The sequence below is a fragment of the Lissotriton vulgaris genome, chromosome 3_2 (assembly GCF_964263255.1).
Source record: "Lissotriton vulgaris chromosome 3_2, aLisVul1.2, whole genome shotgun sequence".
Lineage (NCBI taxonomy): Eukaryota > Metazoa > Chordata > Amphibia > Caudata > Salamandridae > Lissotriton > Lissotriton vulgaris.
The window spans coordinates 262485813-262504963 of NC_141690.1; the positions used below are offsets into that span (position 1 = coordinate 262485813).

The 19151-nt window shown below is 46.0% G+C and overlaps 1 protein-coding gene across 1 annotated transcript in view; it reads left to right on the forward strand.

Moving 5' to 3' along the window:
* Positions 1 to 16589: 16589 nt before the first annotated feature.
* LOC147725644 (plasma kallikrein-like) overlaps positions 16590 to 19151 on the forward strand; it is a 179631-nt gene continuing 177069 nt past the window's right edge. Inside the window, exon 1 of the mRNA XM_086964474.1 lies at positions 16590 to 16726. Within this exon, the coding sequence (XP_086820600.1) occupies positions 16605 to 16726 (122 nt within the window). The 5' untranslated portion in view covers positions 16590 to 16604. The remainder of the gene's footprint in view (positions 16727 to 19151) is intronic.

Consider the following 19151-nt stretch of genomic DNA (forward strand, 5'->3'; position numbering starts at 1 on the left):
GTGTAGGTTGGTTTTGGCGGTGCTAGGGTCATTGGTGAGTGAAAGGATCAGTTGAGTGTCATCCGCGTAGGAGATGATGTTGAGGTTGTGTTGGCGTGCGATGGCTGCGAGGGGGCTCATGTGTACGTTGAAAAGGGTGGGACTGAGTGAGGACCCTTGGGGTACGCCGCAGATGACTTCAGTGGCCTCTGAGACGAATGGTGGGAGGCGGACTCTCTGGGTTCTTCCGGTGAGGAACGAGGTGATCCATTCCAGTGCTTTTCCTTGTATTCCGATGTTTCTGAGGCGCTGTAGAAGGGTGCTATGGCAGACTGTGTCGAAGGCTGCGGAGAGGTCAAGGAGGATGAGGGCGACTGTGTCTCCATTGTCCAGGAGAGTTCGAATGTCGTCTGTTGCTGCGATGAGGGCGGTTTCAGTGCTGTGCTTGGCTCGGAAGCCGGATTGTGAGGAGTCGAGGGATTTGTTTGTTTCGAGGAAGGCGGCGAGCTGGTTGTTGACCGCTTTCTCGATGACTTTGGCCGGGAATGGAAGGAGCGAGATGGGGCGGTAGTTTTTGAGTTCGGTGGGGTCAGCTGTGGGTTTCTTCAGGAGGGCGCTGAGTTCGGCATGTTTCCAGCATTCCGGGAAGGTTGCGGAGTCGGGGGAGCAGTTGATGACGTCTCGGAGGTGCGGTGCTATGATGGAGTCTGCTTTGTTAAAGATGTGGTGAGGGCATGGGTCTGTGGGGGATCCTGAGTGGATAGAGTTCATCAGACGGATGGTGTCCTCAGTGGAGATTGGCTTCCAGTCATTGAGGGTGTTCAAGGGAGGTGGGGGTCCTGTAGGGGGATGGGTGGGTTGGTCTTCGGGTTGGTTGTCAAAGCTGTTGTGGATGTCTGCAATTTTGTTGTGGAAGAATGAGGCTAGGGAGTCGCAGAGGGCTTGAGAGGGGGTGATGTCGTTGGAGTTGGCCGAGGGATTGGTAAATTCCTTGACGATGTTGAAAAGTTCCTTGCTGTTGTGGGCGTTGTTATCTAGTCGGTCCTTGAAAGCGGCTTTCTTGGCCTTTCGGATTAGTTGGTGGTGTATGCGGGTGGCGTTTTTGAAGGCGTTCTTGGTGCTGGTGGTTGGGTCTTTTTTCCATGCTTTCTCAAGGGAGCGGCAGAGTTTCTTGGATCTCTTAAGATCATCGTTGAACCAGGAGGCCTTCTTGCTGCCCGGTTTGATTTGTCGTTTTTTCAGTGGTGCTAGGATGTTGCTGTTGGATAACCATAGGGTGAGGTTGGTGGCGGCTTGGTCAGGGTTTGAGGAGTGGGCTGGGGGGTTTAGAAGGAGCGATGAGGAGATCTGGTCGCTGGTGATTTTGTTCCAGTTTCTTTGCAGAGTTGGTTGGGGGTGGTTGTTGGGTTTGGGCTTGTTGTAGGTAAAGTGAACGCAGCTGTGGTCAGTCCAGAGGAGAGCCGTAGTGTGGCTGAAGGAGACATGATTGCTGGAGGTGAAGATAGGGTCGAGTGTGTGACCTGCGATGTGGGTGGGGGAAGTGACCAGCTGTTTAAGTCTGAGGTTGGCGAGGTTGTCCAAAAGGGTGGTGGAGTTGTGGTCGTTGTTCTTTTCAAGGTGAAAGTTGAGGTCTCCCAGAAGGATGTAATCTTTGGAGGGGAGCGAGTGTGGAGTGATGAAGTCCGTGATGTCCTCACTAAATTGTGCGCGGGGTCCTGGAGGTCTGTAAAGGAGGGTGCCTCTGAGTGTGGTCTTGGGGTCGTAGTGCACACTGTCAGAGGAATCTGTTGTGCACAAGGAGGATTACTGCCATTTAAGGGACCACTCACGCTCTCTGAATAGTGGCTGTCCTGGGCTTACTGTTTTATGTGGCACCTTAAAATTAGCTCACCCAGAGCTTGTTGGCTTGCCCACTGTTCTCTGTGGGGATCTCAGGGACATCAAAGACCTCCCCGCAGGAACCCACACCATTTACTTGTGATACTTGGAGAGCGATGCAATTTTAAGTACCCACATCGTCTGCTGCGTCCCAAGTGGTGGTGTGGTGTGAGCGTGGAATTAAGGGGTATATTTACAAGAATTGCTGTTAGCCCGTTTTTGCATTGGTTAGTGACCATTTAATTAACGCTGTCTATCGCTGAAAACTATTGCCCTGTTAGCGAAGTATTTACAATACGTCGCTACATAGCGATAGTAACAGTTAGCCACATCGAAAACTGCAGCTAACGCTAGCGTCAAGGTGATTACATGTTTTATGTTAGCAAGGGAAAAGTTGCGAAAGGCCAATTAGTGTCAAAGAAATTCACGTTAGTCAGCCCAATGTCACTTTTCAGCCTCTAGAGGCAAAAATAGCCTATAAATCCTCCTCTAATTAAAAAAATTATATAAACCAATGGAATGAAGAATGGAGCATCCAGGGCCAAGTTCAGCACAGTTCAACATTACCCCAAACCCCCCAACAGCCAGGATGACCAGTCAGAGTCCCAGGGGGAAGAGGACATTTAGAATCAGAGCCTCCTTTATGAAAAGAGGCTCATTGCTGGGGAACACCAGTGATACAGCACTTTTCATAGTGCCATCCTTGCGACGCCTTGGTAGCCAAAGCCTGGAAGTGCAGTCAGTATCTGCCGCCCGTAGGCCTAGCTGGGCCTACATCTAAGGCCCGGAGTGGTAGTTGGCGGGGCTGTGGAATTGCGTCAGCCTGTGGGCCATGGCAGTAGATATTGAGGCATCGGCGATCGCCCTTACATGGTGGCAAAGTCTGGCAAGCGGCATGGAGACACATTGCTGATCTGTGTGAGAGGGTCGCCTGGCACCCCTTGGAGGAGTGATCGGTAGAGGCGCTCCTGCGCACCAATGTAGGGAAGTCTGCATTGCATAACAGACACCACCACTACACCGAAGATGCATGGAGGAGATTGCCAATGGTGGGCCACACCTCTCTGCATCACAGGCCAGAGGAGGTGGTGCTGCCAGGACACTGTGGAGGGTGAGTTCCCTGAGCTGGGGCGAACTTGTGTGGTGGGAGCGCTACAACATCATGTCTAAGCGGGCCATGTTGCATAACCTGCATCGGGAGGTTCCACAGAGAACTTGGCAGTGACTGCTGTACCCAGGCTTGTGAAATCCTACTTAGCTGAGGCTCCTGCTGGCTGAGTTACAGATTTCGAGAGAGTGGGCCGATTGAGCCTCAGTGTCGATGTCCAGGTGAGGAGAAGGTGAGAAGTGGAGTGGAGGAGGCCCAGGGGTCGAGTCGGGCCTCACTTGACTGGAGGAGAGGGGCCGGATGGCACAATGCACTGCACCGCATGCCATACATAGTGCCTGGGCGTTTGGCGCAATGATGGCCCACCTGCAGATGGGGCATCATCGACATTTGGCCGCTCCTTCATGACGGTGAACTGAGTGGCTGGGGATCACTGGCCACTGGGGCAGATGACAGTGGACAGCCTGGACTCCAAACTAGGCTCTGTACTCACAATGGGTACCTCTCTCGAACAAACGGGCACTTTCTTTGAGGGTCGCAACAACAAAATTACAGTTGACTTCACCCTGGAGCATGTAGATCATCACAAGCTGACTTACAAGGTACATGACATTGAGCAAGAACTAGCCAAGTTCCCCCTGAGTACCCTGAGCGCATCACTTATTGGTGTAGCAGCTAATGGCACATGTGAAGTCACTGGCAAGAACAGCGATGTAGTGGCATATACTGAGACCTGGTTGCCTGACATACTGCCAGCAGGTGCCCTCTCCCCATTTTTTTGTTGTGATTGCTGGTGAGCTGCACACTGCCGGGGACATGTCCTAGACCCTTTCTCTTCTGCCCCGACAGGGATCGTGACGCTGTCCTGAGGGAGGTATACAAGCTGGGGAAGGTGAAAGTGGATAATACCACAGTTATTTTCTTCCCTGACTACGCCACGGGGTGCACAGGCAGAGGGGCTCATTTCTAGTGCTTGAACTATTCTTCCCAGAGTTGGGTATCATATACCTCCTCTACCCGTAAAGGCTGCAAGTGATTTCAGATGTTGACAAGCAATCATTGATGCCACTGAACAGGTCTGGACTGGGCTGCATTCTGCTGGTTCCCAGGTGCTGCAGACAGGGAGCAAAGGGTCTGCAGAACAAGCTGTCATTCGTGGAGCTAGTCGTACTGGGAGTTGTAGGAGGAGCAGGCATCCCGTCCACAACTACAAGCCACTTCCAATCTACAGCACTCCATTTCCTCGAATGCTCCCCCAGTGATGTGGGCTCCCCTGTGACGTGGTCATCCTGTGCGGAGTCCGTGCAGCCTCCGGATGCGACTCCTCAGATGGCAGATAACCCAATTTAATAATGACTGGTTGTGCGTCTTCTCTTCCACGGTTACAGAGAGCTCCGGAGAGTCTTTGGCTTTCTGTGGTTCATGGTTTCCAGCTTCCTGTTTCTGAATTTCTGGTCTACTGAGGTCTGCACTTAAAAGGGATCAGGTCCAGTCATCACCCAAAGGAAACAGAGCAGTTGTTCAGGTGAGCGATGCATGTCAGGGGTGGTGGTGGTGGTGGTCTTCTTGATGCTCCAAGGTGCAATGGCAGGGGGTCCATGGCATCATTGACATTGCCAAGGATGAATTGTGCAAGTTCTTCTATTATTCAAGGGCCTCATTTATGAGTACCTAGCAGCACTCTGGCAACACTGTCACGTCACTTGTTTGACATTCTAGTGGCGCAATGTGCCAAAGCATGTTTACAAGCCACGTAAATGGATTTGTAAATATGTGTCCCTTTAACGCATTAAACAGCATTCAAAGGGTTTTGCTGTGGGTGTTGCCATGCCAAACCAATGAAATCTGAAGCATTGCCAGTTTACGAGAAATTGTAAACTTTCAGAATGCCTCAGAATCTAACACCACCCCAAGGGTGGCATTTGTTAGGCGCTACGAGGATAAATGTTTCCATTTCTCCTCTTTTTTCACTCTTTCTATCTGTGCATTCTGCAGCACACAGAGAAAGAGGGAATACGCTAGTTGATAGGTTTTGTGCAGGTAGGTGTCCCTTCCTGCAAAACGTCATTCAATTCTGCAACACAGAGAGGGGTCAAAGATGGCCACCTGATAGGTGCTCCGGGATAGCAGCTCCTTGGGTCATTGGGATCACAAATGAAGGATATCCCATGTTAGCCCTGGCTACCGTCTCCCACAGTGACATATTGAATCCAGAAGAAAATACGAGATTCGAGGTTAGAAATACAGGCAGGCGAAAACTCCTACTGTTTCACCTGTTGAACTTTTGCGATCGCTGGCCATTTTCACCGCAGCGACTGAATCATTCCGTTGCCACCCAGGCTGAACGGGCTCGTCGGAGGAGCGGTGCGGGGACCTGCAGCGATTGGCGCCGTATGAGATCCAGAGCTTCCACAATTGACTTCAGGGTGGGCTGAGGAAGTACCCCCGCAATCTTCAGAGATGCTCCCAGAAAACGTGACGGAACTGGGTGAGTGCCTCCTACAGAAATCGCTGCGCGGTGGGATACGGCAACACAAAGGATCTTGGTAGCTGATGCAGGGAGTGCCTCAGTACTGGAGAAGAGTACATGGAGCCGGTGAGTGCTTCCTCTCTTCCCCGGCCTGCCTCGTTGCGGAGACCAGAGCTGTCTCCTAAGGTAGGCTCCTCCCTTGTGAGAGCCGCTGGCAGGCTGCTCGAGTGAGTGGGTTAGTGCCACTTCCTTTCGCTTCTCCAATGCTCACACAGCTCTTCTCTCTCTTCCTCACAGGTCTTTGCTTCCTGGCTACCTTGCGGCTCTCTATCAGTGGCCAACTGGGAGGCTGCAGGGTCTCACTTGGCAGAGGCAAGCCTGTGGGATTTCATCCGGGCATCTGCACCAGTTTGGAGCATGCAAGTATTGAATTGGGCAAGAATGGAAAAAGGATTAAAAAAACTTAAAAAGGTCGAAAGACTGGAAAAATTGGGATGGAAAACTAGGAGTTTGATCATCCTAGTCACCCGAGTGTTATGACGCCCAAAAGAAGTCATACCACCATTTTAATGTGGTACATATAGGTCAAACAGACAATTCACACAAGATGGAGCCCTCCTGTGACGGGAACTAATAAAAGAATATATTCTTCCCTAGAAACAAAAAGAGGACTGCTACTAATATCAATACAAAAAAACCCTGCAAAAATAGCGGCCATATTTAAAAGGCACATTAGTCACTGGCAGACCCTCATACTTTTACCCATTACAACCGTCCTAGACAACTTGGAATGAACTCCTGACAAGAAAATGACTTTATTACCACTACTCAAAATTACCACTAACAGAAGCCCTAACACAAATAATCTGGCCTATACTAATCATGTATTCTTTCATTCACCTACAACTGTAGAAGGGGTTTCAGTAGCGCCACCCACAAACTTTCACAACCACAGGAGGTACCTCCCAGCTATAAATAATGGACAGAAAATTAGAACCGTCGGGCCCCAATGCCTTTTCTATTAAATACCTCCCCAACATTTCCAAAAATGCATTAATAAAACCTCAAACACCAATTACTCAAATCCCATCCAGAAACCCTTATTTCAGAGTGACCATTATTACTGTACCACCAAGGGAACACGAACAAATGACCTTATATTTCATACAAAAAGAAGAGCCCAATGGAGAATAACTTTTTTCTCCATGTTAAGCATCACAGACATCAGAAAAACACTGCACAGACTTAGAATTTTGGTCTCTCCATCTTCCTTCTACAATGCAAATGCTATCATATCCATATATAATAATGGGATTATACTAACAAAGTCCTCAAATTAAAATCTATCTTTAATTGACAAAATCTTCCCTATCCTAAAAAAAGGTGTACAACAAGTCCATTCTTCTAAACCAAAATTACCCTAATGCTCCTGATGGAACTCCCACATCCTCCTTAACGCAAACGGCTAATACTAGCTCAATCAACCCTCTTCCGGTGATTGCCTACCCACCCTCGCTACCACCAATCTCACTCGAGTCATCCTCACAATCAGAGATTGAGAACCATACTAGGAATCGACCCAACTCATCTGCTCCCCCCCAATATAACATTAACATAGCCCGAGACTTCATGGAACTTCCTTCCCTCCACTCATCCCCTATTACCTTCCCAGAGAGTACCAATGAGAGCCCTCCAACCACTCACTCATCGCTCACCCATACAGGGAACAATAATATCCACAAACCCATATCTCCTGAACAAATCAACCTTAAATCACCCAGATCCTATAACCATTTCACTTCCACCCTTAGTACACCACCTCCCATTACTTCTAATCCTTCTCATACATGATAAGCAGAACTGAATCTCTCACAGACATCCCCACACTCCATGTCCCACACACAGCTAATCTGAGATCCAGAACTACACCTTACACTAATGAAGCTTCTAACCCAAAGAGAGCAAATCGAGATTTTATCGAGCAATGAGATCCATGAACTCCTCCTCTCTTATCAGTCCGAAAAGAATACTAACAATTCTGATCAAAACCAAATCCAAACCATCCAAGATAACCCTTTCAGAGAACCGAGCCTCAACCACAAAGGAATAAACAAGAATAACCTCAAGCGCGTCTTTTTATCACAGATGGCCTCTCTTCATAATAATAGGCAGCTGAAGTGCATGCTACTCAATTGCAGATCAGCAAATAAATACACTGCAGATATCTACGAGCTCATTCTCTCACACAAGTTCGACATAGTTATCCTCATGGAAACATGGTTAAACAACTCATGTCATCCCATCATAGATCTACTAGTTCCACCTAGTCACAAGATCATTAGACTAGATAGACCCAAGAAAACGGAGGTGGATTAGCATGCATCTACCACAATACTCTTTCAGTATTGGAAACAATAGCTGTAACAACATGCGAATATCTTAGCATCAACACCTCTTGCAACTACAAATCCATTTGTAATATACATGCCTTCTTTCACCCTCTGGGTGATAACTTTTGTTCATTGAATAAGTCATGAAAATCAGCACGATGAATGATAATCTTTAAGGACCCCAGATATTCCTAGGCTGCTTTAATCTACACTGGAATGATCTTAACGACCACTCAGTTATCTAGTTCTCTATTATATCTACCATGAGTTGTCCCAAATTTTCGACAGGCCAACACACAACAAGGGGGAGACCCTGGACCTTATTATCTCATAAACTGACACTATTTCCCTAAAATGTATCCGCGCCTGTGACTGGACAGACCATTATCACATCACCTTTCTCATCAATTTAAAGGCGATCCCAAAGAATGAACAACCGAAGAAAATAAAACATTGGAAAAAAAATCTTCGTAATATAAACCACAATTAACTATCTACCCTATAAAATAATACCTTGATCCCACAGACCAACATGGAGGATGTCAATGACCTCACAGACTACCTACTACAACACGTCCATATTGGAAGTCATGGACTTCGTTGCGCCCCTTCAACAGTAAAATATATCCAATAAAAAATCAAAGCCCTGGTTCAACAACAACCTGAACACAGAAATACGTAATCTAAGAACAGCAGAAAGAGGTTGGAGATCCTCCCCATCCCTAGAATTGCTAAAATGCCTAAGAACAACAAGGAACACATACAATAGAACAATAAGACAAATGAAAGCTAATTTCTTTAGAAGACAGCTTGACCAAGCCAGAAATAGGCCTAAAAAGCTATTTCAAATAGTCAAGCAGCAATCCCGTAACACACCCAGCTCGTTAGTCTCCGGATCCGGCACACATCCAAATTGCGAAGAAATGGCCACCTTCTTCAAGGAAAAACCACAACAATAGAGAACGAACTTCAACTAGAAAAGGAACTACTACTGGCTACCCCATTCAATTCCTCGTACACCGCCCAGTTCACAGAAGGGAATTAAACATCATGGCCCCCCTCCAAAAACAATGCATCCTGAAAAACTTTCTTCCCAATCGGCGAACATGGCATGTACAACATTCTTTCTTCCTTAAACCCATCTAACCACTTCACCCTTTACCTCCTCGCATACTCAATGAGATCAAAACCTGTGTTTCCCCTTATGGGCCAAGATTGTAAATGCCTCACTACGTCAAGGCACTATCCTAAAAGTAGGACAAATAAAACCAATTAAAAAAAACCTATGGCAGACTGCTCTGATCCTAACAACTACTGACCCATCTCCAACATCTCTACTCTGGCAAAGCTCTTAGAAAAATGTGCCCAGAGTCAACTCTGCAATCACATAGACAAATATCAACTCCTCGACCAACACTAATCAGGCTTCTGTCAAAATCACATTACTGAATCTGAACATACTTATATAGTGGATGACATACTAAATATGCTGGTTCAAAATGACTCATCCTTACTAATATTGCTTGATTTATCGGATGCCTTTGACACGGTCAAACATGGTAATCTATTGAACTTACTGGAACAAAGGATGGACTTATCAGGGGTCGCATTACAATGGTTCTCTTCATTCCTCCAAAACAGATCCCTAAGAGTCAAAATGAATCAATCCCTCTCTAAGTCCCACGCAATCACTCTTGGCGTTCCTCAAGGGGTGAAGGCGAAGAGGGACTTCGTGGCACGATGTGTGCCGAAAATGGCGGCCATTTCGGATCGGTAAGGAATAATGGAATGGGTGGCCATTTTAAGAAGGTGTCGGTGTGTGATGAGTCAGGAGACTCGTGACATGGAGATTATGGACATAAAATTACGGTGTTGGTCACTGATTAATGGGAAAAAAGGGGATAAGCCTAACATTTATCACAATTAGATTATGGACATACAATTACGGTGTTGGTCACTGATTAATGGGAAAAAAGGGGATAAGCCTAACATTCATCACAATTAGATTATGGACATACAATTACAGTGTTGGTCACTGATTAATGGGAAAAAAAGGGATAAGCCTAACATTTATCACAATTGGATTAAGACATAAAGTGTGACAACAATTTTCCGGAACACAGCTCGGGTGGTTGGGGCTCAGGGTGTTCAAGGGAGCCAGATTAATCAGTTAAGGTTTATACAGTATGAACGTCTGACAACCAAAAGTTAAGAACAAGTGAAGAAAATATGAGGCATTGTTAAAATTCACAGGATGAGGGATTAAATCAAGGCATTCCAATCTTCAAGCAAGTTCAGGCCTGTATTGAGGCTATCAGTCCTTAAAATCCATTTGAGCTCCTCTTTATTAAGAAATCTTGAGATATCACTATGTCACTGGGTCGCGAAGTCACCTATGTGACTGACTCTCCGTCTCCCCTACAGGACTGGTCTGGGCCCTTTAAGGGAAGTCTGGACTTCCCGGACCTTGAACCCAACCCCCTGACGTCAGATGTAGTCGGCTTATCCTCATTGGCCGCAACAGAAGAAAAGGCGTACCTGGAAGACGCGGAGCTGTTGGTGGACCGATGCGACATCGAGCAGAGGAGCAGAAACCGACCTGAAGTGAACGGGACTGGAGACGCCGAGTCGGAGGGAGGAGACGCCGAGTCGGGGAGAAGACCCAGAGAACCCCGGACTAGGAGAGCAGACAGCGGAACTTTGAAGCAAGAGGAAAACCCGGAAGACCTGCCGAGGGAGAAGCCACGAGGCCACCGTTCCCACGCATCGCCCAGCCACGCGCAGGAAGACGCGTGGCTCAGCCAGGTACGGGGGCGCTTTAGAGATCTCTTACGACTGAAAAAAGGGGGGGCCAGGTAACGTAGGGAGAGGGAGGTACAGTCGTTCCAGGGCACCAGTTATTTTGAGCACTTTCCACCTCACACTTCGGGCTAGTGTTCTTTTGTGGTCGCTGATGGTGACGGTTGGTTGTTTGAATCCTCCTCACTAATGTTACCCTCACTCCCTGCCCCATTTCAAGTTTGTTAGCATTGAGCAGTGAACTAACTGCCACATTTCCTTTCTCTTATTTCTTACGGGCGAGACGGTGAGACCTTCAGAAACCGACCGGGCTGAGGAATAAACAGAAGACAAAGCAGGCAGAAAACAGAACTCCATGAGCAAACCTGAACTGCATTTTGTAGAAAACCTAATAAACCTTGATATCTACAACCTCAATATTGGCTCCTTCTCTCCTTGTACACCCATAAGGTTACACACCACCTCTTGGGGGCAATTTGATAGCGGTAATCACAGACCGCCGGATATCATTCTCGGAATGTTCATTTTGTATAAAGTGCTCGATCAGGGGAGCGTTGGTCATTTTGCACCTTAGCCTGCTCCGGTGTTGGGAAATGCGCAGACGGATCTTCTGTGTTGTATGGCCTATGTATATCATGTTACATGGGCAAAAGATGGCATACACTACATTGCACGTATTACAATTAGTAAAGCCTGTCATTTCATATTTAAGTTCTTTATATACAAATTCCTTGCATTCAATAGTAAATTCGCACACCACACAATTTCCGCATTTAGCATGGCCCTTCAAGGGTGTAAGGGCCCACATGTCATGTAGGGTGGGGTTAGGATTGGGATTATGGGTGATCGGGAGGGCAGCACGGACCAGTTGCTCTTTGATATTCTTACTTTTCCTAAACGCAAAGAGGGGCGTCTCCAATTCGAGAACGCCTGTATTCAAGATGTGCCAGTTCTTCCTAATTGTTTTGCGGATGGCATTGGAGACTGGAGAGAATGTCATGACACAGACCAACCTTTCAGTGTCGGCTTTGGGCTTAGGTTGCAGCAGTGCTTCACGTGGGCAGTACCACGCTCTTTTCATAGGATTGCGTACTAAGCGTCTTGGGTAACCTATTGACATGAGTTTAGTGCATAAGTATTTTGCTTCAGAGAAGTAGTCAGCTTTTAGTGAACCGGCTCTCCTAATCCTCGTCAATTGTGAGTAGGGAAGGCTGTCTCTAAGGGCACGTGGGTGACTGCTGCTATAGCTAAGTAATGTGTTACGTTCCGTTGGCTTGCGAAAGAGACTAGTTATTAGTCTCCCTTCAGTGTGCTTAATCAATAGATCAAGAAAAGGGATGCATGTTTTATTGTGTGCGATAGCAAAGGTGAGACCGCTACAATTATTATTTAACCAGTGGAGAAATGGTATAAGAGATTCCACTGCACCATTCCTAATTAGAAAGATGTCGTCTATGTAGCGTATCCAGTTTGATATGCCTGAGCGAAAGGGTTACTAGCAGATTGAATGGTGTCATGCTCTAATGAATCAATATACAAAATGTCCAAGTTTGGTGCAAAAATAGCCCCCATAGAGGTGCCACGTACCTGTTGGTAGAATTGGTCATCAAAAGTGAAGAAGTTACGTGTGAGACAGATCTGTAGAAGTTGTAGAATAAAATGTGTGGGGACCGAGTGTGGTCGCGGTCTTTGATCAAGTATGCATTCCTTTACAATGAGTAAGTCTTTCTGAGGGATGTTTGTATATAAGAACTCTACGTCCAGGGTACGTAGAGTCTCAATAGAGGGGTCAAAGGGTTTGTTCTCAAAGAGGTTGATCATGGACATAGTGTCCTTGATATAACATTCAGTGACGGGTACAAAATCCTTCAAAAAATAGTTGACATAATGGACCAGAGGTTCGAGGACCGAACCACTACCAGACACTATTGGGCGACCCGGAGGGTCTTCCAGTCTATTTTGGGTCTTGGGTAGTGTATAGGTGACCGGGGTACGTGGAGTTTTAACTTTGAGAAAATTAAATTCATGTTTGGACAGAAAGCCTTCATGGAGGCCACCATTTGTGACTTGTCTAATCAGTGTCTGTAACTCCTTGGTGGGGTTAGTTGGGAGCTTACAGTAATGGTCTGTATTGGACAGCTGACTTTGTAGCTCTACTTTATATGAATCAATCTCTTGTAGCACAATCCCATCACCTTTGTCCGCCGGCTTGATAACTAGTTTAGAGTTTTCACGAAGTGAATTGATGGCAGATTTTTCTTCCAAGGAAATATTATAAGGGATAAACAGATGAGACTTAGCTATGTGCGATGTTTCTTTCAGTATCAATTTTTCAAAGGTGATCATTTCATTTGGGACCATACTCGCAGATGGTGAGATGGTTGAGGGTGGTCTGAAGGGAGTGTTGGATTGTTTGGGGGTACCGGGGTTGAGTGAAAAAAATGCTTGAAGTCTGATTTTACGGAAGAATTTGAGTAGTTCTGATTGTAATTCCCAAAAATTGGGGTAAGTGGTTAGGGACAAAGGAAAGCCCTTTGCTGAGAATGGAGATCTCACGGCTAGTTAATGTGTGAGAGGACAGATTAAAGATGGGAATAATCATGGTGTTACTGTTAGGGTCAGAGGGGGGGTCTACCATTGGTAACATTTGTGTCTCATCTGTCTCTCTCCTGGTGGATTGTACCACAGAGGTTGTTGCTTTACCCTGCCTCGTTTCGGGGGTTATAATTGTCCTCTCCCTAAAAAATGAGTATTTGGGTTCCTTGAGGATGTACTAGATCCTTCGCCTGCGTCAGAGTTATCGGATGACTCTGCAGATGTGTCCGAGAAGCCTACAAGGGTATTTTGTCTATTAAAGCGTCCCCACGGTCTCGAGTTTGGTGCGGTGTTGCTATAGTTCCTGTTAGTGTAAAAGTCTTTGTTGAGGTATGGATAAGTACGCTCTTGCGAAAAGGATTTAATGTCCTTTTTGACTTCATGGGATTTTTTGTTTTGCTCTATACGGTGGAATTCCTCAAGAGTTTTTTTCACGTTTTCTAATAGTTTCTTTGCGTCAGGGACTGTGTTACTGTCCTGAATCTGTTTTTCAATATCTTTAATAATTTCTGATAATTTCTTATACTCCTCTGTCGCGGTGTCAATACCCAGCACTAGCCAGTGGCGGGAGAATGTAGTACCTATGTAGCTAAAGTTGGAAATGTATTTGGAGTTATCTGTAAAAACGCCAGGTATATTCCTAACTTGCAACCCTGAAGGGATTGTATTTCATTGAGGTATTCTGTGAGCATCAACAGCATCAATTCCAAACGTACAAACTTTTTCTTTTGTTTTTCAAGTTTCTCAGTATGCTTGGCACTGATTGCTCCAGGTTCCTCCTCTGAGTTTGTAAACAGGGAAGGACCTTCACAGATTTTTTTGATGTACTCATCCGAGTATAGTGGGGTCTGATCGGACATATCACAAGGGTTGGAAGGAATGTGAGGGGAGGGTAGTGTAAGTGAGGACAGGAAGGTTTCCCACTTGTATGTATCGCATGGTTTATCTCAGCATGCTCTGATACCTAATACTTACTACCATAATGCGAATCGTTGCTCCTAGCTCTTTTATCCTAGTGCAAGTCACCTTCACTCACCTTCACATTGTTTTCAAGTCACCGTCAGAAACTCTGTCTCCAATACACCTATGCACTGAATGTGCATGAAATGAATGAGCACTTAGCATGTGATTTTGAAATGAAAATTCCGGCTGGACAAGTGCTACCCAATATAGCTACGACTGAGTCTATATTTATTCACTGTATATATTTCTCCTTAAGGGACCACTGTTGTTTGAATAGTATTACTCCCAAGGTCCCTTTCGACTTAATTAGGTCTCTTTGTTGTTCTTAATATATATATCTATTTTATAGTTAGGGCGCATTCCTGACCTTTTCTTTTGGTGCAGGGCAGTGCAGCAATATTCCTTGCAGTGCTGTCCAGCACCCAAACATCTTATATGTGGGCCCAAGTATTTCCACTAATTTTAAGACCAGTTTTTTTCCGGCCTTAAAAAACGGCCTCTAATTGGACTTAGCAGCTGTTTTTTGGGTTTATTAACGTACTGGGATTTCTCTGTAAATGTCTTGTTGTGTTTTTAGCAGCAGTTTGTTCACTGTAAACCTACCTTGCACTCATTTTTGTTAAGTCCCGCTAACAGAAGTGGTGATCTTGAAAATTTCTGTTTATGCTGGAAAATTGCCAATAACTGCAAATATGGAAATTGCAACTCCTCCTTGTGTGAGACCGTAATTGTCTGGTGCAGCTCATAACACCGTGCAGCAGACATTGTGCCCAGAATTGCTAGGGTGCGACTCGGATTGATGTGACCAACTGCCTTCCCCTCGCCCGGGGCAGGCATTGAGTATTGAAAATGACTGGTCGGGTTGAAGGGACGCTTTTGAGATCGGTCAGAAGCAGGTCAAGAGGATGCGTGACCCCTCCCCCCTATGTTTTGCAGAACTGGGCTGGTACCAGAAAGCCCTGAGCGGAACCCTTCTGAGTCACCGACTACTTGCATCAGGCCACTTCTGCTCCGCATTCTTTCGGTAAACTTCTCAAGTGGTGGGCAAACTCCCCATTTGACAACTGCCTCCTATTTAGTCCTGCTGCCTACCTGCACCTTCTTCCCTGGGACACTTATTAAGTGTGACTTCAGCTGTGTGCGGCCGCGTACTCAATGTGGGGTCTGGTTATCTCCAATCTGTAGGTGTAAGGTAGTTTGGGTAAATTGGACGGTATTGGTAAGCTTGGATCACAGGGTCTCTACAGTGTGTTACCCCTTGACCCCATCGGATATCAGTTGCACCACATTACGGTGCTTTGTGCATATGTGTGAATTGAGGTGATAGTCTGCGGACCACCTATGATTGATAACAGTGGTCGGCGGTGCTGTGTTTCAAATTGCTTTCTTGCCTGAAGAACACCAGGCTTGCCATTGGTTTAACCCGTGCAGCATTGGCCTGCGGAGCTGCTGAAAAGTGTTATAATTCTTGTATATACATACTTACAATATTGTTGTTGCCTGGGGTGTTCCCCATTACTCTGTAGTATTGAAATATAAGAATTGCCAGGGTGGGCCTCGGTTTGACAAGGTGTTGCACTGCATGAGGGTGTTGTGGAGGATATTGAGTACGATCTTTCCCAAGAGCGCAAACTACTGATGTAATTTCAACCCAGTTGGGCCAAGTACTGCTAGTAACACTTCCAAGTGTGATTTTTGTTCAGAAGAACATGATGTTCAGGTTGTGTTGGTTATTGTGTGTGTTGATTACAAACATTATTCACATACATCACATGTGAAGTCTCTTGTGATGATCAGTATGATCGTGAGTGAGTGCTGTGCCAGTGATTTACACTGGTCCTCTGTGAAAAGCCTGGCTGCTCAGTGCCAAGTTACTCATGGATGAGCCCAGGTTACAGTGAGTGTTATCACCCACCCCTTACAGGAGTGGTAGGTTCTGCCTGACTAGGGCATCGACTAGGCCAACCAGAACATGCCATTTCCAACAAGGGGTAACTGCTGGTGTAAGAACCCCTGCCCAGGGAAGGAAAGCCTGAACAGGGGTAACTGCTGATTCAAGAACCCATGCGGGAAGCTTTCTCAACAAGAGGGAGAGGGCATGGATGAGGTTCGCTCAAGTTAGATGGAGATTCCTCAGCAAGAAAAAATGCAAACAAAAATGCAATATCCATGCATCAGCTTTGAGGCATGATTCATAAATTCTGTTGTCTATACTTTAGGATTCTAGATCAGTACATGCACTGTCTCTGTGCCACTTCCCTCTAGCCAAGGCCATGCTGTGGTGAAGTTTCAGTGTCTGCGCCTTGAAAGACGCATCCCTCCATGGCATCTCTGTGAGCTTTGCTCCATGTGCGCTGAAAGGTAGCGCTTCGATTCTGATGCCCCTGTTTTTCATGCAGATGGGAAAGAATGTGCCTCATTGATGTTACCTGGTGTGGATTTCAACGGTGATGATCTTGCAATAACAACTGCATCAGATGTCTACAAATGCCAGGCCCTTTGCACATCTCATGCTCAGTGCCAGTTCTTCACGTATGGTCTAAGGTACTGTATGAGAGGCGGGCATAACAAGGGGGCAAAAGATTTATTTATATAATACTTGTGATGGTATTGTTAGATTAGGTAGACCAATATAAAGTGTGATTTGTACAGATAATACCTCATTTTTTCTGGGATACCCCCAGTGGTCTGAATGCCTCTTTTTAGTATGTCTTAAAGGAGAGATTTTTCAACCTACGACGCTCATCTAAAATGCGCAAAGTAATCAGGAATGCCGCTGTGAGGGATTATACTTTGCACACTACTAGCTGTCTTGTTGAGCCATGTTTGGTCCGGGTTCCAATCAGCTTTCATAGGGGTTTGTTGACATATTTAAGATGTAATACTAATGCAATATATATTTTATATCATTTGTATTAGAACTGGGGGTCTCTAGTTGGCTGAGGCAGTTACCTTAGTCCAAATAGGGACCCTTGCATCTAGTCCGGGAAAGGAGAGAAACCCTCTTTGATAACCCTGGCAGCTTGGCACGAGTAGCCAGGCTTATCTTCAAAGCAATGTGTAAGGTATTTGCAACCCTACTCCCAGTGACACAGTGATAACACTACAAATGGACACCACACAGATGTATGAAAATAGCTGTATCTTTATCAAAAAGAAAAATACGGTAAGTCCAAACAATAAAAATCCAACATATGCATATTCGTAATATTTCACTTTGCCGGTTATTAGGTCAACAAACAATTGTAGGTTCTTGAGGTATTAATGAGCATTACTATAATCAACAGAAAAAAACAGGGGTCTAAATGCCAATACTATAGCGGGCTAACCTCAACTACTCACAGAGTAAGTCGGAACACAAGTCTCATGAAAGCCTATAAGAACAAAACAAGCAGAAAAAGAGAGTGAAAACGTAAGTGATTAGTAGTGAGATCCAAAACCCTTTAAATGGATTCCCATCAATGTATCATAGTGATCAATCTTCTCATTTGGTCATCCGTCTATCGGGATGGTGTGCCTCTTGATCATAGAGACTTGTTACCATTCCAGCGGTAATGTGCTGGATCTGACCCACAGCCACTTTTAGGCAGAAAAAGAATAACTCTATAGTTGATCACAAGGGAATACAGTGCAGTGCAAAACACACAAAAAGATGTGGTGAGTTAAAATAGGGTTCCTCCCCCAAACACATACGCTGTCCTCCAGGGAAAAAGCCCTCCATGAGGGAAAATCTTCAGAAAGGCAGCGGAACCCCACACTCTGTGTCACTGATAGTAGGCAGGTTTAAATGGACAAAGAAATTCAAAGGCCCATAACTCAGACCCTTTTGGGAGAATTTCTTCTCTCTGTTTGGGTAAGTTTTATCCTGGTGATGAGCTCTAGCGATTGGGGGCAGTTCCAGCAGTCCTCTTGGCCTAAAAAAGGGGTGTACCTGCCAGTGAGATGGCTCCACTGGTCCTCTGAGTGAGCATAACTCTTGGTCTTGGTCTCTGTGTGCAGAAGTCCAGATCTTTTCCTCCACTGATCCTCACTGGCCCTATGTGAGACCCATGGGTCCTTGGGTCAACTATGGCAAAGTACTTGGTCCTTTTGGGGTATCAGGGGGTTTCTCCTTCCCGTTGTCCATAGCTGTCACAGTCCGAGGGTCCAACAGCACATAACACAAAAAACACTAACTGCCTCACTCTCAGTTGTGCAAGAGTAAAACGTTCTAGCAGCCAGGAACCTCTGGCCAATCCTAGGGTGCCACATCATCTTGATATCCATGTCACAGCCCTCCTGTACAGCATGCTGGGACAGTACAAGATGGCATTATCCAGTAGTCACTGGTCACACCTGCTCTGGGGGCTTCAGTTTTGCCTCTCGCTAAAATCACTGCTAGGGTCTTTCACAACAAAACCTAAAAGAGGACCCCCCTCCTGTGTTGGCTCCAGTGGTTTGGGCTTCCTCCTGTGTTCAGTGGGCCTGGGCAGTTTCCAACCCTGGTACAGAGTAACAGGTAATTAACAGATGCAGATTTTTATTCCCCCCCCCCCCCCTTCCTCCTCAGGAGCTGAGGTAAGCACTGTTAATTACTCTTTTGCTGTGGGCCAGTCTTTGTTCCCACAGCTGGGAAGATATGTAATTAACTTGGCTCAGCAGGGGGACAACAGGCCTGGGCTCTGATGCTGAGCTGAGCCAGAGAAATATGACAATACTGGATGACCCATAAAATGGACAGAGTTGTTTTGAGACTTGAGTGATCCATCTTGGCACATCAGTGTCACCACATTTTGATAACTTAATGGACTTTGTAGAGCAAAGGGAAGCAAAACTGCCCTCTAAGGCAGACTTCCCTCTATAAGTGTCACTTCGATTCAAAATAGTAAATCATACTGACTTTCCCTATGAGTCTCCATTAATATTATAAGGCTTACCTCAGGTCAATATCTAACCCTGCAGAGTCCCCACTGCACCAGTCTGTCTGTGC